General features: G+C 40.1%; 1 protein-coding gene across 1 annotated transcript in view; it reads left to right on the top strand.

Moving 5' to 3' along the window:
- LOC309721056 (uncharacterized protein) overlaps positions 1-9,139 on the top strand; it is a 63,185-nt gene extending 54,046 nt beyond the window's left edge. Inside the window, exons 35-37 of the mRNA XM_082558399.1 lie at positions 1,621-1,707; positions 8,851-8,889; positions 8,992-9,139. Coding sequence (XP_082414525.1) covers positions 1,621-1,707; positions 8,851-8,889; positions 8,992-8,994 — 129 coding nt within the window. The 3' untranslated portion in view covers positions 8,995-9,139. The remainder of the gene's footprint in view (positions 1-1,620; positions 1,708-8,850; positions 8,890-8,991) is intronic.
- Positions 9,140-18,664: the final 9,525 nt, after the last annotated feature.

Here is an 18,664-nt window from a genome sequence, read left to right on the forward strand (position 1 = left end):
TGTGTTGCTGTTTTTACTTTTTCCTATCTTCCTTTGTTTCCGCAGGTCTTCCTATCCCCTTTTCCTTCCCTTCACCTTGCTCTGTGGCCTGCAGCTCTTTTTATTGCTGGGATTGCCCTCTCTCCCTCTCACAAATTTTGGCCTTCTGTTCCTCCTCCTCCTGCATCCTAATGTAGTCTTGGGTTCCTTCTCTTACACTTACCTCTTAACTAGTCCTACTTAACAGTTGCTCTTCCTTGCAAGCATCCTTTAAGTCCCTCCAGCTCCTGAACCTTTAACCTGTAACTCGTCAGTGTTCTCTCATCACTGTAAAATGTGTCTACTCATTAGATGCTAGCACAACAAGATTTTCGCATTTCTGGGTTCATCTTTGTTTTTTAAACAGCTTGTACAAATCTAACTGTGATCAGTCTAAACCTTACACCAAATATTACCAGTGTCTTTACTGCAGGTGCTAAAAAAATACTACATCTGAAATAAACTGCTAAAAGCCCAAGCACTGGGTTTAATGGTATCCAGATGAGACGACAGAAACAAAAAAGACCGCAGCAAAAGTCATTTTCTGCTTAAAGTTACAGCATGAAACTCTTATCTCTTAATCCCTGCCTGTAGGAGCAGACACAGGTGACACAAACATTGACCTGAAGGTCCTTCTTTACCTTAGAATCAAAGTAAAGACTTTTAAGGCCTTAAATGCCTTGAAGCAGCTTGATTTAAATTGGAGCTACATAAAACTGAATTGACCTGAACTGAATCCACTTGATGAAGTCACGTAATCATTTTGAAATAGCTGCATGCCAAAGTAGCACATATAATGCAATTAAATAATGAAGACAATGGATTGATGTTCTTTATTTTGATATATATGTTAATATTGAGAAAGCATCAATCTGTTATTCTTGGTCTAACAGGGTGATAGGTTTGTTTGTTAAAAATGGTGCAGGTTTTAAGTTTAACCAAATACTTTTCCCCCTCCTGGTGTTAGATTGCTTTTTAACACCTAAATGTAGACTTCAGTTTGTAAATTTAGTCGATTTTTCCCGTAAAAGACAAAATTATTTATCAGGAATTGTCCACGATGCAAGAAAATAAACTATGCATCAAAATCCAACAGTTTCTTGACCCATCATGTTACTGTGACAAGTTTAAATGTCACTGTAGGCTGTAGTTCAGGAGTTAGAGCAGATCATCTACTACATCTACATCTGGGCAAGACACTAACGCCAAGCTCTCTAATGCATCCTTGAGGGTAAGAATGTGTGTGAATGTTAGCTAGAAAGCACTTCAGTAGAAAAAAGTGCTTGTGTGAATGAGCCAAGCTGTGTAAGCTGTACGTGCACTGTTTCGTAGTGTGCATGTTGTCCCTGGTAGGAAACCTGCTCACCAACTGCAATGGCTTACTTTTTCCTGTTTCCTTCTACTCCCTCCCACTCTCTAGTGAATTTAGATCGCTAAATCATACAAAGAAAACTAGTGAATCAAAATGACGCTAAAATTTCTCATATCATCTGTTGCATATGTCAAAAAACAGCTATTGAAATCTTACAAACAAAAGCATTTGCTTCTACTGTGGTGTAGTAAGGAGGATTAAATTTGTTCTTTTTAATACACTGTTTGCAGGGAGAGAGGGGCAAGAAAGGCAACAGGGGGGCCAAAGGGGATAAGGGAGACCAAGGAGCACCTGGATTAGATGCCCCCTGTCCATTGGTATGTCAGTAGTTCTGTGTTTAGCCATGAGGCAAAGGGAAGAAGCAGCAAGTTACTCTCAGGACATTTCAGTTGGACAGCTTCCTTTTGCCTCATTTAATGTTTCTAATCAACCTCAGAGTGGTTTTGGTCCAGTGGTCCAGCTGTAGGTTATTTTGACAACACGACTAGAATCAATATACATCCTCAAATCCCTCATCCATTCAAAAAACCAAAGGAGGAAGTGTAGGACATTATAATAATATCACACTATCACACCATGCGCAACTATCACTGCTGGTAATAATCATTTTCATAATCATAGTCATAATAATATATCTGTATCTTTCAAGTGGCATACTAAGGAGCAGTAATACTACATAAATGATAAATTAGGCATTACTAATACCTTAGTAATGCTTAATAGTGTGACATTATTATAAAATACTACTGAAAAAGAAAGACATTCATGAGAGCAAAGATGCTTGAGACTGGATCACAGCTATGATTGAGGAACTTTTCTTCCAGGTCCCAGACAGACAGGAAACAGGCAGCCACAGAGACACCAAAGTATTCCCACTCCACGCTGAACTTTCTTCCTGCACCTTCACCTCTGCAGCTTTGTAGTAAAGAAAGTTAGACAGTTCAGCATAGACTAGCTATAGGCAAGAGCTTCTAATACTAAATCAAAATCAATAGCATACCTACTGTCAGATTTCTCTCTGGTGTTATTTTATCCATTATGTCCATCAGCACTGTTGGCTCTGTTCTTCCAGCCATGGTGCACTGGTTGTTTTGAACATGCAAAGCAATCAAAGACTGGGGAAGATGCTGATGGTCTGCTCTACTTGTACCAGTCAGATACTCTTAGTGAAATGTTAGAGAACATTAACCTCTGCATTAGAATCAGAGAAACCATTTCCTTGCAAGTCCATATCAGTGAGCCCGGTTCCTGTCAGTCTCAGGTTTCCTGCATGTTTAGGAAACTGAAGTCAGTGACATCGTGGAGAAACATCGAGATCTTCCTGCCATTAAGCAGTGGAGGGAAAACACTCTTCTGCTGCACGAGCTGCAAAACTCTTTTTTTAAATGGCTGATTTCACAAACAGGGTTTCCGAGGCATTAAAGGGGAAAAAGGTGAACCGGGCTTGCCAGGCCTGGACGGGCTGGATGCCCCTTGCCCTGTGGTATGGTGCTCTTTCTTTCCCTTTACTAGCATGCCTTTAGCTACCCTCAACCACACTCCTCTTTATGGATCCTACAGTGCATCGCTGTAAACAACAATATGCACTTTTGCATGATAGTTTAAATTTATTGTAATCAACTCACTGCTTCCTCTACAATATGGTGAGACAACATAACATAATCAAGAGTGATTATAACGACTAAAAACCTTTGAAACATAACATCACGTACAATTGTGACTAATACACCAACCTCGGATCTAAAACCTTCACAGTGTTATTTTCAAATATAGTAATGCCTTTAGTCATGGTTTCTTACACTGTTTCTTGCATGGGGCACTATTCTTCCCTATCTACAAGGCAATAGACTACCACAGGGAGTGAAAACCAGCCACAGGGGCCAGTAGCCACCATGTGCTATTTCCAAGCCCGGATACATGGGCAGGGTTGCATCAGAAAGGCATCCATTCTTTATGATCCACAAACATGTGGATTTAGTGTGTCCTCTACACAGGAGACTTGTTGATGGAATATAATCCTGGCTTAATTTTCATTTTCTAAAATATTTAAAAGTAGAATGGGAGGCAAAGCCTTCAAATTTCAGACCCCTCTTCTGTGGAACCAGCTCCCAGATTGGATTCGGGAGACAGAGGATATAGTAAGGGCTTTCTTACACTGCAATGGGTCTAGGCTACTTCCCATGATGCATGGAGTGTTTCAGTGTTTCTTGTTATCTCACCTTTTTCACTCTCTATGTGCTCACACACCGCTCTCCATCTAATTATTAGTTCTTATTAATCTCTGGCTGTCTTTCCCATCGTGTCTTATTTCTTTCCTGTCACCCCCAACTGATCCCGGCAGATGGCCGCCCCTCTCTGAGCCTGGTTCTACTGAAGGTTTCTTCCTGTTAAAAGGGAGTTTTTCCTTCCCACTGTCATCAAGTTCTTTCTAAAAGGGGGTTGTTTGATATTTGGGGTTTTCTATTATTGTAGGGTCTCTATCTTACAACCCTAAGTCCCTTGGGGTGACTGCTGGTGATGAGGTTCAGAACTGAATTGAATTAAATACAGGATAGTATTCAAGGGATAGGTTCAAGGTAGGGGTGAGATCAGCAGTGATGGGCTCTGAGCCGCTTGTTATTTGCAGTGGTGATGGAAAGGTTGACAGGTGAGCAGGCAGGAGTCTGTCTCTGACTGTGATGATTGTAGACATGATCTACAGTGAGAGGAAGGATTTATTCACTGGAGGGAAAATACATGAATTCTCTAGTACTAAGTTGAAGTCCATGTATGTGAATGAGGGGAGACGGGTGAAAAAGAGTAAAGAAAAGAGATTTGCTAATCTGTTTATTTAATGTAGTCATGAATCTGTTAATCTGTAAAGCAAACTGATTAGGTCTTCTTGATTGCCTTTCCACAGGTAAGGCTTAGACTTTATTATAAAATCTACAGGGTGAGCCAGTTATATGGATACACCGTAATAACATGGGAATGGTTGGTGATATTAACTCATTCACTGCCATTGACGTCTATAGCCGTCAATTGCAGTGAATGAGTCAATGGGTTTAACTCATTCACTGCCAATGGCTGGCAGTGAATGAGTTAAAGTCCTGTTTGTGGCACATTAGTATATGTGAGGGGGCAAACTCCTCAAGATGGGTGGTGACCATGGTGGCCATTTAGAAGTCGGCCATCTTGAATACAACTTTTGTTTTTTCAATAGGAAGAGGGCCATGTGACACATCAAACTTATTGGTAATGTCACAAGAAAAACAATGGTGTGCTTGGTTTCAACGTAACTTTATTCTTTCATGAGTTATTTATAAGTTTCTGACCACTTATAAAATGTGTTCAATGTGCTGCCCATTGTGTTGGATTGTCAATGCAACCCTCTTCTCCCACTCTTCACACACTGATAGCAACACCGCAGGAGAAATGCCAGCACAGGCATCCAGTATCCGTAGTTTCAGGTGCTGCACATCTCGTATCTTCACACCATAGACAATTGCCTTCAGATGACCCCAAAGATAAAAGTCTAAGGGGGTCAGATCGGGAGTCCTTGGGGGCCATTTAACTGGCCCACAATCACCAATCCACTTTCCAGGAAACTGTTCATCTAGGAATGCTCGGACCTGGCACCCATAATGTGGTGGTGCACCATGTTGCTGGAAAAACTCAGGGAACGTGCCAGCTTCAGTGCATAAAGAGGGAAACACATCATCATGTAGCAATTTCAAATATCCAGTGGCCTTGAGGCTTCCATTGATGAAGAATGGACCCACTATCGTTGTGCCCCATATACCACACCAAACCATCACTTTTGTTGGTCCAACAGTCTTGGAGGGATCCATCCAATGTGGGTTAGTGTCAGACCAATAGTGGTGGTTTTGTTTGTTAACTTCACCATTCACATAAAAGTTTGCCTCATCACTGAACAAAATCTTCTGCGTGCACTGAGGGTCCTGTTCCAATTTTTGTTTTGCCCATTCTGCAAATTCTGTGCGCCGATCTGGGTCATCCTCGTTGAGATGCTGCAGCAGCTGGAGTTTGTAAGGGTGCCATTTGTGAGTAGCTAATATCTGCCGAAGGGACGTTCGCCTAATGCCACTCTCCCGTGACATGCGGAGAGTGCTGCGCTGTGGGCTCTTGCTGAATGAAGCTAGGACAGCCACTGATGTTTCTTCATTAGTTTTCTTGCATCCACATTTTGGCAAATCCAACACTGAACCATATGTCTGTGAAGGTTCTCAGTCATCCAGGTCATCGTAGTCAAAGTAGCTTGCAAAGAAAAGCGTCTGGACTTCTTTAAGTTGCTTGAAGACGTTTCACCTCTCATCCGAGAAGCTTCTTCAGTTCTAAGGTCAAATGGTGGAGAGTCCCAGATATAAACCTAGTGGGAGTGACCCCCCACAGAGGGACAAAAGGACCCCCTGATGATCCTCTAATCGCCTGAGCCAAGGTGTGAAATTGGGTGTGGGACCCAATCAGCCAGAGTTTCGGGTGTGTTCATTGTGAAACCTGGCCCCACCTTATCATGCGAATTCCTGAGGTCAGATGGCCCAGGATGTGAGTGGGCGTTAAGGCGTCAGGGAAGGGATCTCAAAACTGGATTATAGATGGCAGAGAGTTGGTGTCGTAAACCCCCGCCTCTGTTCAAAGATGGTCGCTCACAGTGGACATAGATGGCTTCTTTCACTCCTCTTTCAAACCATCTGTCCTCTCTGTCCAAAATGTGAACATTGGCATCCTCGAAAGAGTGTCCTTTATCCTTAAGATGCAGATGGACTGCTGAGTCTTGTCCTGTGGAGGTGGCTCTTCTGTGTTGTGCCATGCGCTTGTGAAGTGGCTGTTTGGTCTCTCCAATGTAGAGGTCTGAGCATTCCTCGCTGCACTGTACAGCATACACCACATTGTTAAGTTTGTGTTTTGGCGTTTTGTCTTTCGGGTGAACCAGTTTCTGTCTGAGTGTGTTGCTGGGTCTGAAATACACTGGGATGTCATGCTTGGAGAAAACTCTCCTCCTTTTTCTGATACACCGGCTACATAGGGGATGACAATGTTGTTGCATCTGTCCTTCTTATCCTCCTTCGCTGGTGTCTGGTCTTCTTTTCTGTGCCTCTTTGCTGACTTTGAGAACGCCCATTTAGGATAGCCGCACGTTTTGAGTGCTTCCTTTACATGTGTGTGTTCCTTCTTTTTTCCTTCAGGCTTAGAGGGAACATGTTCTGCCCGGTGGTGTAGGGTCCTAATTACTCCAAGTTTGTGTTCCAGAGGGTGATGGGATTCAAAAAGGAGGTACTGGTCCATGTGTGTGGGCTTCCGGTAAACTTCGATGTTGAGTTTGCCGTTCTCTTCAATGTGCACAGCGCAGTCCAGGAAAGGCAAACAGTCGTCCTTTGTGTCTTCCCTGGTGAACTTGATGTTCTTATCCACAGCGTTAATGTGCGCAGTGAAGGATTCCACTTCTTGTGTCTTGATTTTGACCCAGGTGTCGTCCACATATCTGTACCAGTGGCTGGGTACTCTTCCTTTGAAAGAGCCAAGAGCCTTCCTTTCCACTTCCTCCATGTAAAGGTTGGCTACAATAGGTGACACGGGGGAGCCCATGGCACAGCCATGTTTTTGTCTGTAAAAGCCTTCGTTGTACTTGAAATATGTAGTGGTGAGGCAGAGGTCTAACAGTGTGCAGATTTGATCGGGTGTGAAGTTGGTCCTGTCCTCCAAGGAGCTGTCTTCTTGTAGTCGTTTTCTGACAGTCTCCACGGCCTCCGTGGTGGGTATGCAAGTGAAGAGAGAGACTACATCAAAGGACACCATGGTTTCATCTGGATCCTCTGCCATCTATAATCCAGTTTTGAGATCCCTTCCCTGACGCCTTAACGCCCACTCACATCCTGGGCCATCTGACCTCAGGAATTCGCATGATAAGGTGGGGCCAGGTTTCACAATGAACACACCCGAAACTCTGGCTGATTGGGTCCCACACCCAATTTCACACCTTGGCTCAGGCGATTAGAGGATCATCAGGGGGTCCTTTTGTCCCTCTGTGGGGGGTCACTCCCACTAGGTTTATATCTGGGACTCTCCACCATTTGACCTTAGAACTGAAGAAGCTTCTCGGATGAGAGGTGAAACGTCTTCAAGCAACTTAAAGAAGTCCAGACGCTTTTCTTTGCAAGCTACTTTGACAACACTGAACCAGTTTCACGAAACTTAGCAAGCAGTTTGCTAGCTGTAGCATGGGAGATGGGTGTCTTGTATTGAAATCTGCTGCAATGACCTCGTTACTGCGTTCACCAGATATCAACACAATTTCGATCCGCTCCTCACGTGTTAACCTCTTCGACATGTCAATGGCTGTGAACAAAGAGAAACTTGTAAATAACTCACGAAAGAATAAAGTTACGTTGAAACCAAGTACACCACTGTTTTTATTGTGACATTACCAATAAGTTTGATGTGTCACATGACCCTCTTCCTATTGGAAAAACAAAAGTTGTATCCAAGATGGCCGACTTCTAAATGGCCACCATGGTCACCACCCATCTTGAGGAGTTTGCCCCCTCACATATACTAATGTGCCACAAACAGGACTTTAATATCACCAACCATTCCCATGTTATTACGGTGTATCCATATAAATGGCCCACCCTGTATTATTCCTTTCACAGTCTGACAACTGAAAAGGCTCAGTCTGAATCACAGCAGCCCGTGTGTTAAAGCAAATATATCTCTAAGTATAGAGGCACCTAAAATTCTTGGTTTTCCTTTTTGTGAAGGAGACATCAAAGTTTTATCTGTCACATACTTTTGGAAAAAAAATTGGGAATCGGTGAAATATTAGGTATGTCCCAATTCATAGGCCGCATCCTTCTGAGGCCGCATTTGTAGGCCTATTACGTCACAGCGACACGACAAGAGCTGTCCAAATTCGGCCCATGAAGACCGCAAAGGCCAGGTCCTCTGAAGGATGCGGCCTATGAATTGGGAAATAGCTGTTGACTTTACCTGCTTATTGTAGCAAAAGTCTGTAAATGCCATAATATGCATGGTTGTTGCTATGGTGATAGTGTTTTTCTGTACAACTTGCAACAGCTGTAGTCCCAGATTTCATCCTGAAAGGACACACAAATGTAATTTCATCAATGAAAACTGCAGAAATAAATACTGTTTGTACCATGTCAACATATCTCAGGTTGCTTCCGCTCTTCCAGCTGTATTTGTTTCATTAGCATTGATACAAACTCAGTGCTGACATTTATAATTCTTCACAGAATAGCTATTGTTCAGGTTTAAACTATTTAGATGTAATTATAGAGTCGTTTTCAGGCCTGAAGGAATCTACAAAATCTGCATGAGTTGCACTTGTAGAATGCTGGGTGGTCAAAATGTGTTTTTATTTTCATATAATTGTAAAATGATTCAATATACTGTCCATTGTTGCTTCTAATATTGTCTCTTTTTTACTCTACATGTTCCAGGGAGATGATGGTTTACCTGTACCTGGATGTTGGAATAAAGTACGTTTGTCACAGCATTGTGTTTTTGCCTGACATGCTAACTTCATGGGGAACATTGTGTGACCTAACAACTAACATTTTGCCTTTTGTTTTTCCTTGCAGTGACGATAACTTTGGAATGGCTTGTGTGATGTACATAGGATATTTATTTTTTTTACTATTACTATTCTATTATACATGGAAAAAATAAATATATATGGCAATTTTGTACATATTGTTTATTTTAATAAATATGACGGTGTGTATGTAATGTTTTTTATATATCTATGCATTGTTTTATATGATTGGCTAAGAAAAATGATAATGTGACTGAATTTGCATTTTGTGAAGAGAATAATGCTCTTTAACTTATTGCATTATGTTTTGCTCTATTGTGATAGACCATGCTGCACTGGGATGTGGGGCTGGCAACATTTCTAATTTAGCCTTGGAAAGTCTTGGTTGAACTCTCCTCTGACAAAGTGTTGAAAACTATAATAATGAGAGCAAGCGCTGCATATAGACTAGTTTAAATTTTACTATATGTTCACACAGGGACAGGAAGCTATTTTAAATGTGCACTTTGAATTTTAGACTGTTGTGCTCATATTAAACCGAAGAACATGAAGACATAAGAGATCAATCTCATGTTTGTCCAGTAACTACTATACTGCAGTGTCACATATTCACTTCCAGCTTTCCTAGGCATGCTGACCACCACAACTCACACTGTAGGGGATACAGTGTGAGTAGATACAAGCTGAAAAAATGATAAATAACTCTAAATATGTTTTATATTTTAGATCCCACCCCTTGCCTCGCTGAAAGCCCTGCATACCCTTGGCCCTTGGCTCAATGAACTTCATGATGTAGTCACCCAAAATGGTTTCACTTCACAGGTGTGCCTTGTCAGGGTTCATTTGTGGAATTTCTTGCCTTCCTTATGAGGTTGGGACCATCGGTTGTGTTGTGCAGAAGTCAGGTTGGTGCATGGCTGACAGCTCTATTTGACAGAACCAATCAGTTAAGTAAAGAGAAACAACAGTCCATCATTACTTTAAGAACTGAAGGTCAGTCAGTCCGGAACATTGCTAAGACTCTGCAGTCACAAAAACCATCAAGTACTATGACGAAACTGGCTCACATGAGGACCGCCCCAGGAAAGGCAGACCAAGAGTCCCCTCTACTGCTCGGGAAAGAAACACAAGGAATGGACATTAGACCAGTGGAAATCTGTGCTTTTGTCTGATGAGTCCAAATTCAGGCACAATGAACCCGCATGGCTACCACAGCATCCTGCAGTGACATGCCATCCCATCATGTATTCTCTAATAGGGACAATGACCCCAAACACACCTCTAGGCTGTGTCAGAGCTATTTGACCAATAAGGACAGTGATGGAGTGCTGCACCAGATGGCCTGGCCTCCACAGTCACCTGACCTAAACTCAGTGGAGATGGTTTGGAATGAGATGGAGCGCAGAGTGAAGGCAAAAGGACCAACTAGTGCTCAGCATCTCTGGGAACTCCTTCAAGACTGTTGGGAAACCATTTCAGGTGACGACCTCATGAAGCTCATGGAGAGAACGCCAAGAGTGAGCAAAGCAGTAGTCAAAGCAAAGCGTGGCTATTAGGAAGAATCTACAATATAAAAAAAGTTTTATTTAATACTATTTTGTTTACTATATAATTCCATATTATGTAGTAAACACAAAGGAGAGTGTAACTACCATGATGTCAGCCCGTGAGGTTTGACTCTGGGGATACTGTATTTGGAGTGTAAAATTATCAGCTAATCCTAGCAAGTTTTGGTGGGAAGCTGCATTTCGTGTCAGCAGTGTGCTGGCTTTTAGTGCTAAGTAAAGAACAGCAATAAAATAGAATTTCACTCACCAAAACAGAAACAACAACTCTTGTAATATGTAACAAGCCATACTGTTTGTTAGAACAAGCTGCTTCACTTGTTTTTTGCTGTGTAGGATCTTAGTATCATTAGCAAGAATGCAATGCAGCTGCCATATATTTTATTAACTGTATGTTTCAAATCAAATTCTCTGCTGTCCTGCATATTATACATGTAGTTTCATATAGTTTAGAAGTGAGCTAAATGAGAGAGAAGCTGTGTATGGGACAATTAACCTGCAGAAGTTGACTCATGTTATCAGAAGTTTAACATTTTTAGAAGTTTAAAAAAGGGTGTACTCTAAAAGTATTATGTTATTAAATCGAGAAAATAGCTGTTCTGTCTCTTGCATACATACTGCTACAGTATGAAAAAGTATTTGACCTCTTTGTGATATTTATTTATGTATTTATTTTCATATTTGTCTGTAGACGTGATCAGCCACAGTTGTCTGTATCAGCACACAAATCAAAGCAGCAACAACCATTTGGATAAGCCTTATTTATGTAAATTGAAGTTTTTGTAACTGGCTGGCTCTAAGCTGTAAAATTGGTCATTTTAACAGTCGTTTTGTGGGGAATGATAAACCTTTAAGTCACAGTTTTTTGGCCGGTCTGTGTTGCCGTTCCTATTCAGCTGAAGAGGTCGCCCATTGCATTATATCCAGACCAAACTTTGCAAAGTGATGAGTTCATCAGTTAGGAGATCTAAACGTAGAGTGCTGTTAAACTGTTTTTAAGTTATCCAGTATTGCAAAGTGCTTTTAACACTTATGTCAAGAAAGAGGGCATCAACCAAGATTTTGTAACAATTTTAATTCCAAGAAGATTGATCCTGTAAACTAAATGTCCAATTGCACAACAGGAAAGTAACAGCTCTGTGTTGCTGCTTTGTGTTATTCCTCTACGTTTAGTTCATTCTAAATAGTTTTGTCAAATTCTCCTGTTTTATGACCCTTGGGTTCGGTATCCTAGTGCCGTTTTTTTTCTAGTATTCACCCCAAACATTGCCACTCTCATTTAAGGCTGCTGCTGCTGCAATCTCCTCATAGTCTCATCCTGTTATGAAGAAAGCTGTAACCTTATTGGACAATGTACATCCTTTTTTTTTATTATCCACAAACACTTTTTGTAACAGCTGTTCTCATTAACCTCATTAACAACAGTGAGCGGATGAAATGAATCCATTATATGCTGCTCTTTGACAAAGCTTTGTGTGTGATGTGCTCTGCCTGGATTTGAGGTTGCCATTAGAGATTATTGTTGGATCCTTCCCAGCAAATATTCATTGTGTCATTTTGCTGCACCTAAATTAACTTAGTCACCAGTTAGCCTTGTTTTTGCTCTGATATTTATCATGCATACTTGTGCTCAGATATTTAAAATATTTATTTTGTTCAGTGACAGTCATAATTAAGTTTACATTTATAATGATTTGGACTAAAAATAATTTAAGTGTACCCATTAGTTACAGAGTATCACAATCCAAATGGTAGACCCTGTTTAATCTGCGCTCTAGAGGATTGCATTGTTTTATGTTGTGAGGTTGTTGTTATGTCATTAACTTCAGTGCAATCCAGGTTTGAAGAGGTTTAAAACTGTATGTTAATAAAATACGTGGCATTTTTTACTCAAATTCTATGCTGTCCTACATATTATAAATGTAGATTAGTATAGTTATCATCACAGACGGTAAAGAACCAGCCGCTGCACTTGTTTTTCCTGTAATGTTTGACAGAGGTTAAAGGTAGCCCTTTGCCAGTAAAATAGGGAAAACTGCGTGAGCAAAAAAACAAACGGTATACTCTAAAAGTATTCAATTATTCAATCCAAAAAATTAGCTTTTCTACACTCTTACATACACAGTACTGTGAACAAGTATTTGCATCAAGGTATATTTTGTATAGAACTACAAATGTTTATGTCATCAAGTGTTTGCATTGACATGAGTCATATTTAATGCACGTTGGGCTCAGTGCAGATATACACTAAATTGCCAAAAGTATTTGCTCCACTGCCTACACACACATATATATGACCTTGAGTGACATCCCGTTTGTGGCGGGTGGGATTTGTGGTGTGGCTGCGGGGGAGACTGATACACTCGAGCTCAATCAGGTCATCATGCCTCCTCTGCATAAAAGACAAAAGAACTGGGTCCTGACGTTGTTGTCGTGCAGCTGCAAAATTGCAGCCGAGTGTACAGAGAACAAGCAACCAGAATAAAAGAGTGTGTGAAAAGTGTTAAGATGTGGTCGAGTTCGTTGTTCCCATGCCACAACATTTTTAATCCATAGGGTTTAATATGATGCTTGCTAGCTTCTGCAGCTAAACAGCTTCAACTCTTCTGGGAAGGCTTTCCACAAGGATAAGATGTGTGTTTATATGAGTTTGTGATCATTCTACACAGAAGTGCATGTGTGAGATCAGACACTGACATTGCAGTCTTGCATTTGAGTTCACTGTCTCTGCTGTAATTCATCCCAGTGTTGTTCCATTGGCTTGAGGTCAGGACTTACGTTGTAAACTGGTGTGCAGTCATGTTGAAACAAGAAGGAGCCATCTCCCAACAATTCCCACAAAGTTAGGAGAATTAAATTGTCCAGAATCTTTTGGTATACAGTGGTTCCTTGTTTATCGCGGGAGTTACATTCTTAAAATAACCCGCCATAGGTGAAATCCGCGAAGTAGCCAACTTTAATTTTTTACAATTATTATAGATGTTTTAAGGCTGTAAAACCCCTCACTACACACTTTATACACTTTTCTCAGACAGGAATGAACATTTTCACGCTTTCACTCTTCTTTAAACACTCTCAAAGTTCAAACCTTCGTAGAGAAGTAAGTCCAGTATTATAGAATGAAACCAAAGATCCAACCCTGTTTTCAGTTCCAACTACAAAGAAAGGAAATACAATCTATGTTTGTTTTCAACAGTGTCTTGCAAACAAGTTCAGGACACTAGGTAACACTGTAATATGCCCGGCGACTAACAGCATGATTCCTCTGTAATTAAAAGGAATTTCCGTGTATTTTATTTGAAATTACAATGTAATTATATTTATATACACATAGAGTTAGACCTCTACAATAAGTAGGGAGCAAGTCAGGCTTTTATGGGAAACAAATAATTAAAGTGCTTAGGAAAAGTGCTTAGGAAATTGTGCAGTACTTAAAATTACTTAAGTATGAAATAAATATAATCTAGCAGCTAAATCTAGCTTAATTTTGAGATATTTTACAGGAAATGAGACAAAAATTATACTGTAAGTACTAAAACTATAGGAGAAATGTATATATGCATATATTGACTATTTAGCCACTTTTATGGCTGGAGTAAATCAGAACTTAGGCAGCAGGAAGTAGGGAAGAGATGTCCAGTACATAAGTTCAGTCGAAATGTTAATATTTCTGCTGCTCTGTTATTTTTATTAAAACTGTGCTCATGTTTAAAGGGTCAACATCCTTTCCAACTGGCAAAGAAGTAGCACTACTGCAGATGATCTCCCACAAGCCACCAAAAGGAAAACTTTGGATATAGTGTTTGCAGTTTTTACCCAGTTGGCTTTTCAACTTTTTCCTGCAGGCTGGGCACAGGGCTAGTAGTGTCAGAGACTCTGGTGGCTATGCTCTGCTGAACACAGTAACCTCAAAAAGACTGGATAGTAGAACATTTGCTCCATGGTGTAGTTGGTCATTGAAGTGTTTCTGGACAGAACAGCAATGCGACTATCACAACCACAGAGAGCTAGAGGTCGAGACTTTACCTGCTGATCTGTTCCACTGACTCATCTATTTATCACCTAAAAAAAGCATGGTCACTTGCAATGTGTTGTGTTTGATTTGAAATCATTACCGTAACTGTGATAAAGAATTCAGAGCAGCTCACAGAGCAGATATATGCCATGTGTTTCCATGAAAAACCAAAATGCAAAGGGAGACCCACTTGATGATTCCTTACTGATACTAGTTGACACACTGCCTTTTTAAAAAGAAAATCCCTTTAACTGCAGCTATGACCATTTTTGAATGATTGTGCTGTATGTATGATGTGTGATACCAGCATCGCACATCATGTTTGTTCTCATATATGATATTTTTTACTTTTTTGTATGAACGCCATGTTCACTGCTGTATATGTATGTATTGTACAAGATGAGAATTTAATGTATAAATGTACGTAGCGTGTAAATGGAGTGCATGAATTAAACATCTTTTAAGTAGTGAATACGCATCACAGTTCTGAAAGGGTGGTATTCATATCTTGACTAATGATTTCTTGAGAAATGTATAATTTGTAAAATACTTTGACCTATTGTTTACCAGAAATTACATAATTTTAACATTTGCATCTTCCATATGTCCAGCCCCGTCACTTATTCTGGCTCAGAAAAGTCACATTTGTTACCCATTATATTGAAATGTAATTACTCTTTTTCCATCTAAAAACAACACAGCTTAAATCTTTTTGCTCATTTGTTACTGTACATTGAGATAGCATAAAATGACTTGTCAGCATTTCACCTTCCTGTTATTGTAGTTCAGATGTACAGAAGCATTCCATGTCATCCTGACAGCTGCCATGTAAACAGACTCGGGTCAAAGTCGTATTTTATTTTATGGGGATTTTTCAGTTTTGGAGTTCATTAGTAAAAGAATGATGTTTGATTTTTTTCATTGGGTACAAGTGCACCTGGAAAATTATAGTTATATTTATTAAAATTTAAAACGAAATTATGAATCACGTAGCTTCAATCAATATTATTTTAAACATAAATCATAAGTGTCAACACTACGGAAGCGTAGAGCTGCCATCCAGGCAAAAGAAAATTCGAGCTGTATGACATTATAACATGAAAACTTTATTGTATATACTCACATTTGAACAACATAATATCACATATTAAAACATACATAATTATCACGTTATAACAAAAATGATAACTATATAAATTTTATATTGTAATAATGTGATAATATGTTGTTCAAATGTGAAAAGTATATTGTTAGAACAATAAACTTTTCACGTTATAATGTGATATGGCTCTATTTTTCTTTTGCCTGGCTGGCAGCTCTATGCTTCTATGTAATGCAGCTTCAAAAAAAAAAAACAATACTAGTAAAGAAAAGACTTCTATCACATTTATTTCTTTTCTGACAGTGCTGTCTATGAAATAATGTTGTTGTTTCATTTAAATGGGTTAAATATTGTGTTTGTTTTCTTTGGTTGTCAAATAATGTTGTTTATTAGCTAATCATATGCTGTTTTGTTTATTTGATTTTTTTTTTTTTTTTTGAATTGGTGTTTTATTTATTTAACTGTTTGTCTATTAGATCTGGATCTTTTGTCTAAAACTGCATCCTCCACCAAGTCCATTTTTGCAATCTCCAAATAACCTTCTGGTTGTGCAATGTATATTGTGTATTATATAATCAGTTTTATATGTTTAGTTGCATCATTGGTTTATCTGCTTATAAATCTAATTACATTTGTCCCTTAGCTGTACTTATTAAGGTTTTGTAGACATGCAGCCCCCATCCACATGATGCCCCAGTTATACAGGCCTTTGTACCAGTCACTGACCCCCCGACAACCACCTGTTGCTAGGGAAAATGTGTAATGCCCAACTAGTTTGCAAAACCAGTGGACTTATCTACAAGCTCTGGTTAGCTACTTTCCTAGCTGTAGTGAAACTATGAAGAGGGCAACACAAACAGGAAAGTTGTACCTCCACCCAGTAAGACAACAGTTTTCAGAAACCACTGCCAACCAGTCAGGAAACAAACATTTTCCTCTGGTAATTTGTGACTTTATCAAATCCAGTATCCAGCAGGAACTCTTTGGCAATATGTGCATTACTTAAGATGATACACTTCAATAACCTGATCACTTAAGCTGCAGTGTCCTGAGTTCTCAGCCATAAGGCAGAAGATATAATTGTTTGATGATTTGTTTAAAAGTACTTGTTCTAATTTATGTTACAGTTTTCAGCTATGTTTTCTTTCAACTTGCATTCAATATGTTTCCCCTTTTTTGTGCTGTAACAGATTTTGTATCTAAAAAATATTTAGCGCTTTCTGTTTTAAGCCTCTACATTTCTGTTTTTTGACTTTATCTGATTTTTTGTTTGCATGGTTTATTCAAAGTACCAATTTATTACTGATACGTTGTTGCAACAAAAGGCTAATGACTAATCTTGTTGCAGGAATTTTTTTATGCAACATAAGAACAATGTGAACATATACAATACAGGTTTTGATTAACCATCTGTAAGTTCTTCTAGAAAAGCTGAAAAGTAGTACTTTACATGATAAGTGCACAATGCAATTGTTGGCAAAGCTCTAACCCAGCAACATGTGTATGTAACATCTACAGTGGGGCAAAAAAGTATTTAGTCAGCCACCGATTGTGCAAGTTCCCCCACTTAAAATGATGACAGAGGTCAGTAATTTGCACCAGAGGTACACTTCAACTGTGAGAGACAGAATGTGAAAAAAAAATCCATGAATTCACATGGTAGGATTTGTAAAGAATTTATTGGTAAATCAGGGTGGAAAATAAGTATTTGGTCAATAACAAAAATACAACTCAATACTTTGTAACATAACCTTTGTTGGCAATAACAGAGGTCAAACGTTTACTATAGGTCTTTACCAGGTTTGCACACACAGTAGCTGGTATTTTGGCCCATTCCTTCATGCAGATCTTCTCGAGAGCAGTGATGTTTTGGGGCTGTCGGCGAGCAACACGGACTTTCAACTCCCGCCACAGATTTTCTATGGGGTTGAGGTCTGGAGACTGGCTAGGCCACTCCAGGACTTTCAAATGCTTCTTACGGAGCCACTCCTTTGTTGCCCGGGCGGTGTGTTTTGGATCATTGTCATGTTGGAAGACCCAGCCTCGTTTCATCTTCAAAGTTCTCACTGATGGAAGGAGGTTTTGGCTCAAAATCTCACGATACATGGCCCCATTCATTCTGTCCTTAACACGGATCAGTCGTCCTGTCCCCTTGGCAGAAAAACAGCCCCATAGCATGATGTTTCCACCCCCATGCTTCACAGTAGGTATGGTGTTCTTGGGATGCAACTCAGTATTCTTCTTCCTCCAAACACGACGAGTTGAGTTTATACCAAAAAGTTCTACTTTGGTTTCATCTGACCACATGACATTCTCCCAATCCTCTGCTATATCATCCATGTGCTCTCTGGCAAACTTCAGACGGGCCTGGACATGCACTGGCTTCAGCAGCGGAACACGTCTGGCACTGCGGGATTTGATTCCCTGCCGTTGCAGTGTGTTACTGATGGTGACCTTTGTTACTTTGGTCCCAGCTCTCTGCAGGTCATTCACCAGGTCCCCCCGTGTGGTTCTGGGATCTTTGCTCACCGTTCTCATGATCATTTTGACCCCACGGGATGAGATCTTGCGTGGAGCCCCAGATGGAGGGAGATTATCAGTGGTCTTGTATGTCTTCCATTTTCTGATGATTGCTCCCACAGTTGATTTTTTCACACCAAGCTGCTTGCTTATTGTAGATTCACTCTTCCCAGTCTGGTGCAGGTCTACAATACTTTTCCTGGTGTCCTTCCACAGCTCTTTGGTCTTGGCCATGGCGGAGTTTGGAGTCTGACTGTTTGAGGCTGTGGACAGGTGTCTTTTATACAGATGATGAGTTCAAATAGGTGCCATTCATACAGGTAACGAGTGGGGGACAGAAAAGCTTCTTACAGAAGACGTTACAGGTCTGTGAGAGCCAGAGATTTTCCTTGTTTGAGGTGACCAAATACTTATTTTCCACCCTGATTTACGAATAAATTCTTTACAAATCCTACCATGTGAATTCATGGATTTTTTTTTCACATTCTGTCTCTCACAGTTGAAGTGTACTTCTGGT

Source organism: Aulonocara stuartgranti, assembly GCF_965226115.1.
Source record: "Aulonocara stuartgranti genome assembly, chromosome: 13".
Classification (NCBI taxonomy): Eukaryota; Metazoa; Chordata; class Actinopteri; order Cichliformes; family Cichlidae; genus Aulonocara; species Aulonocara stuartgranti.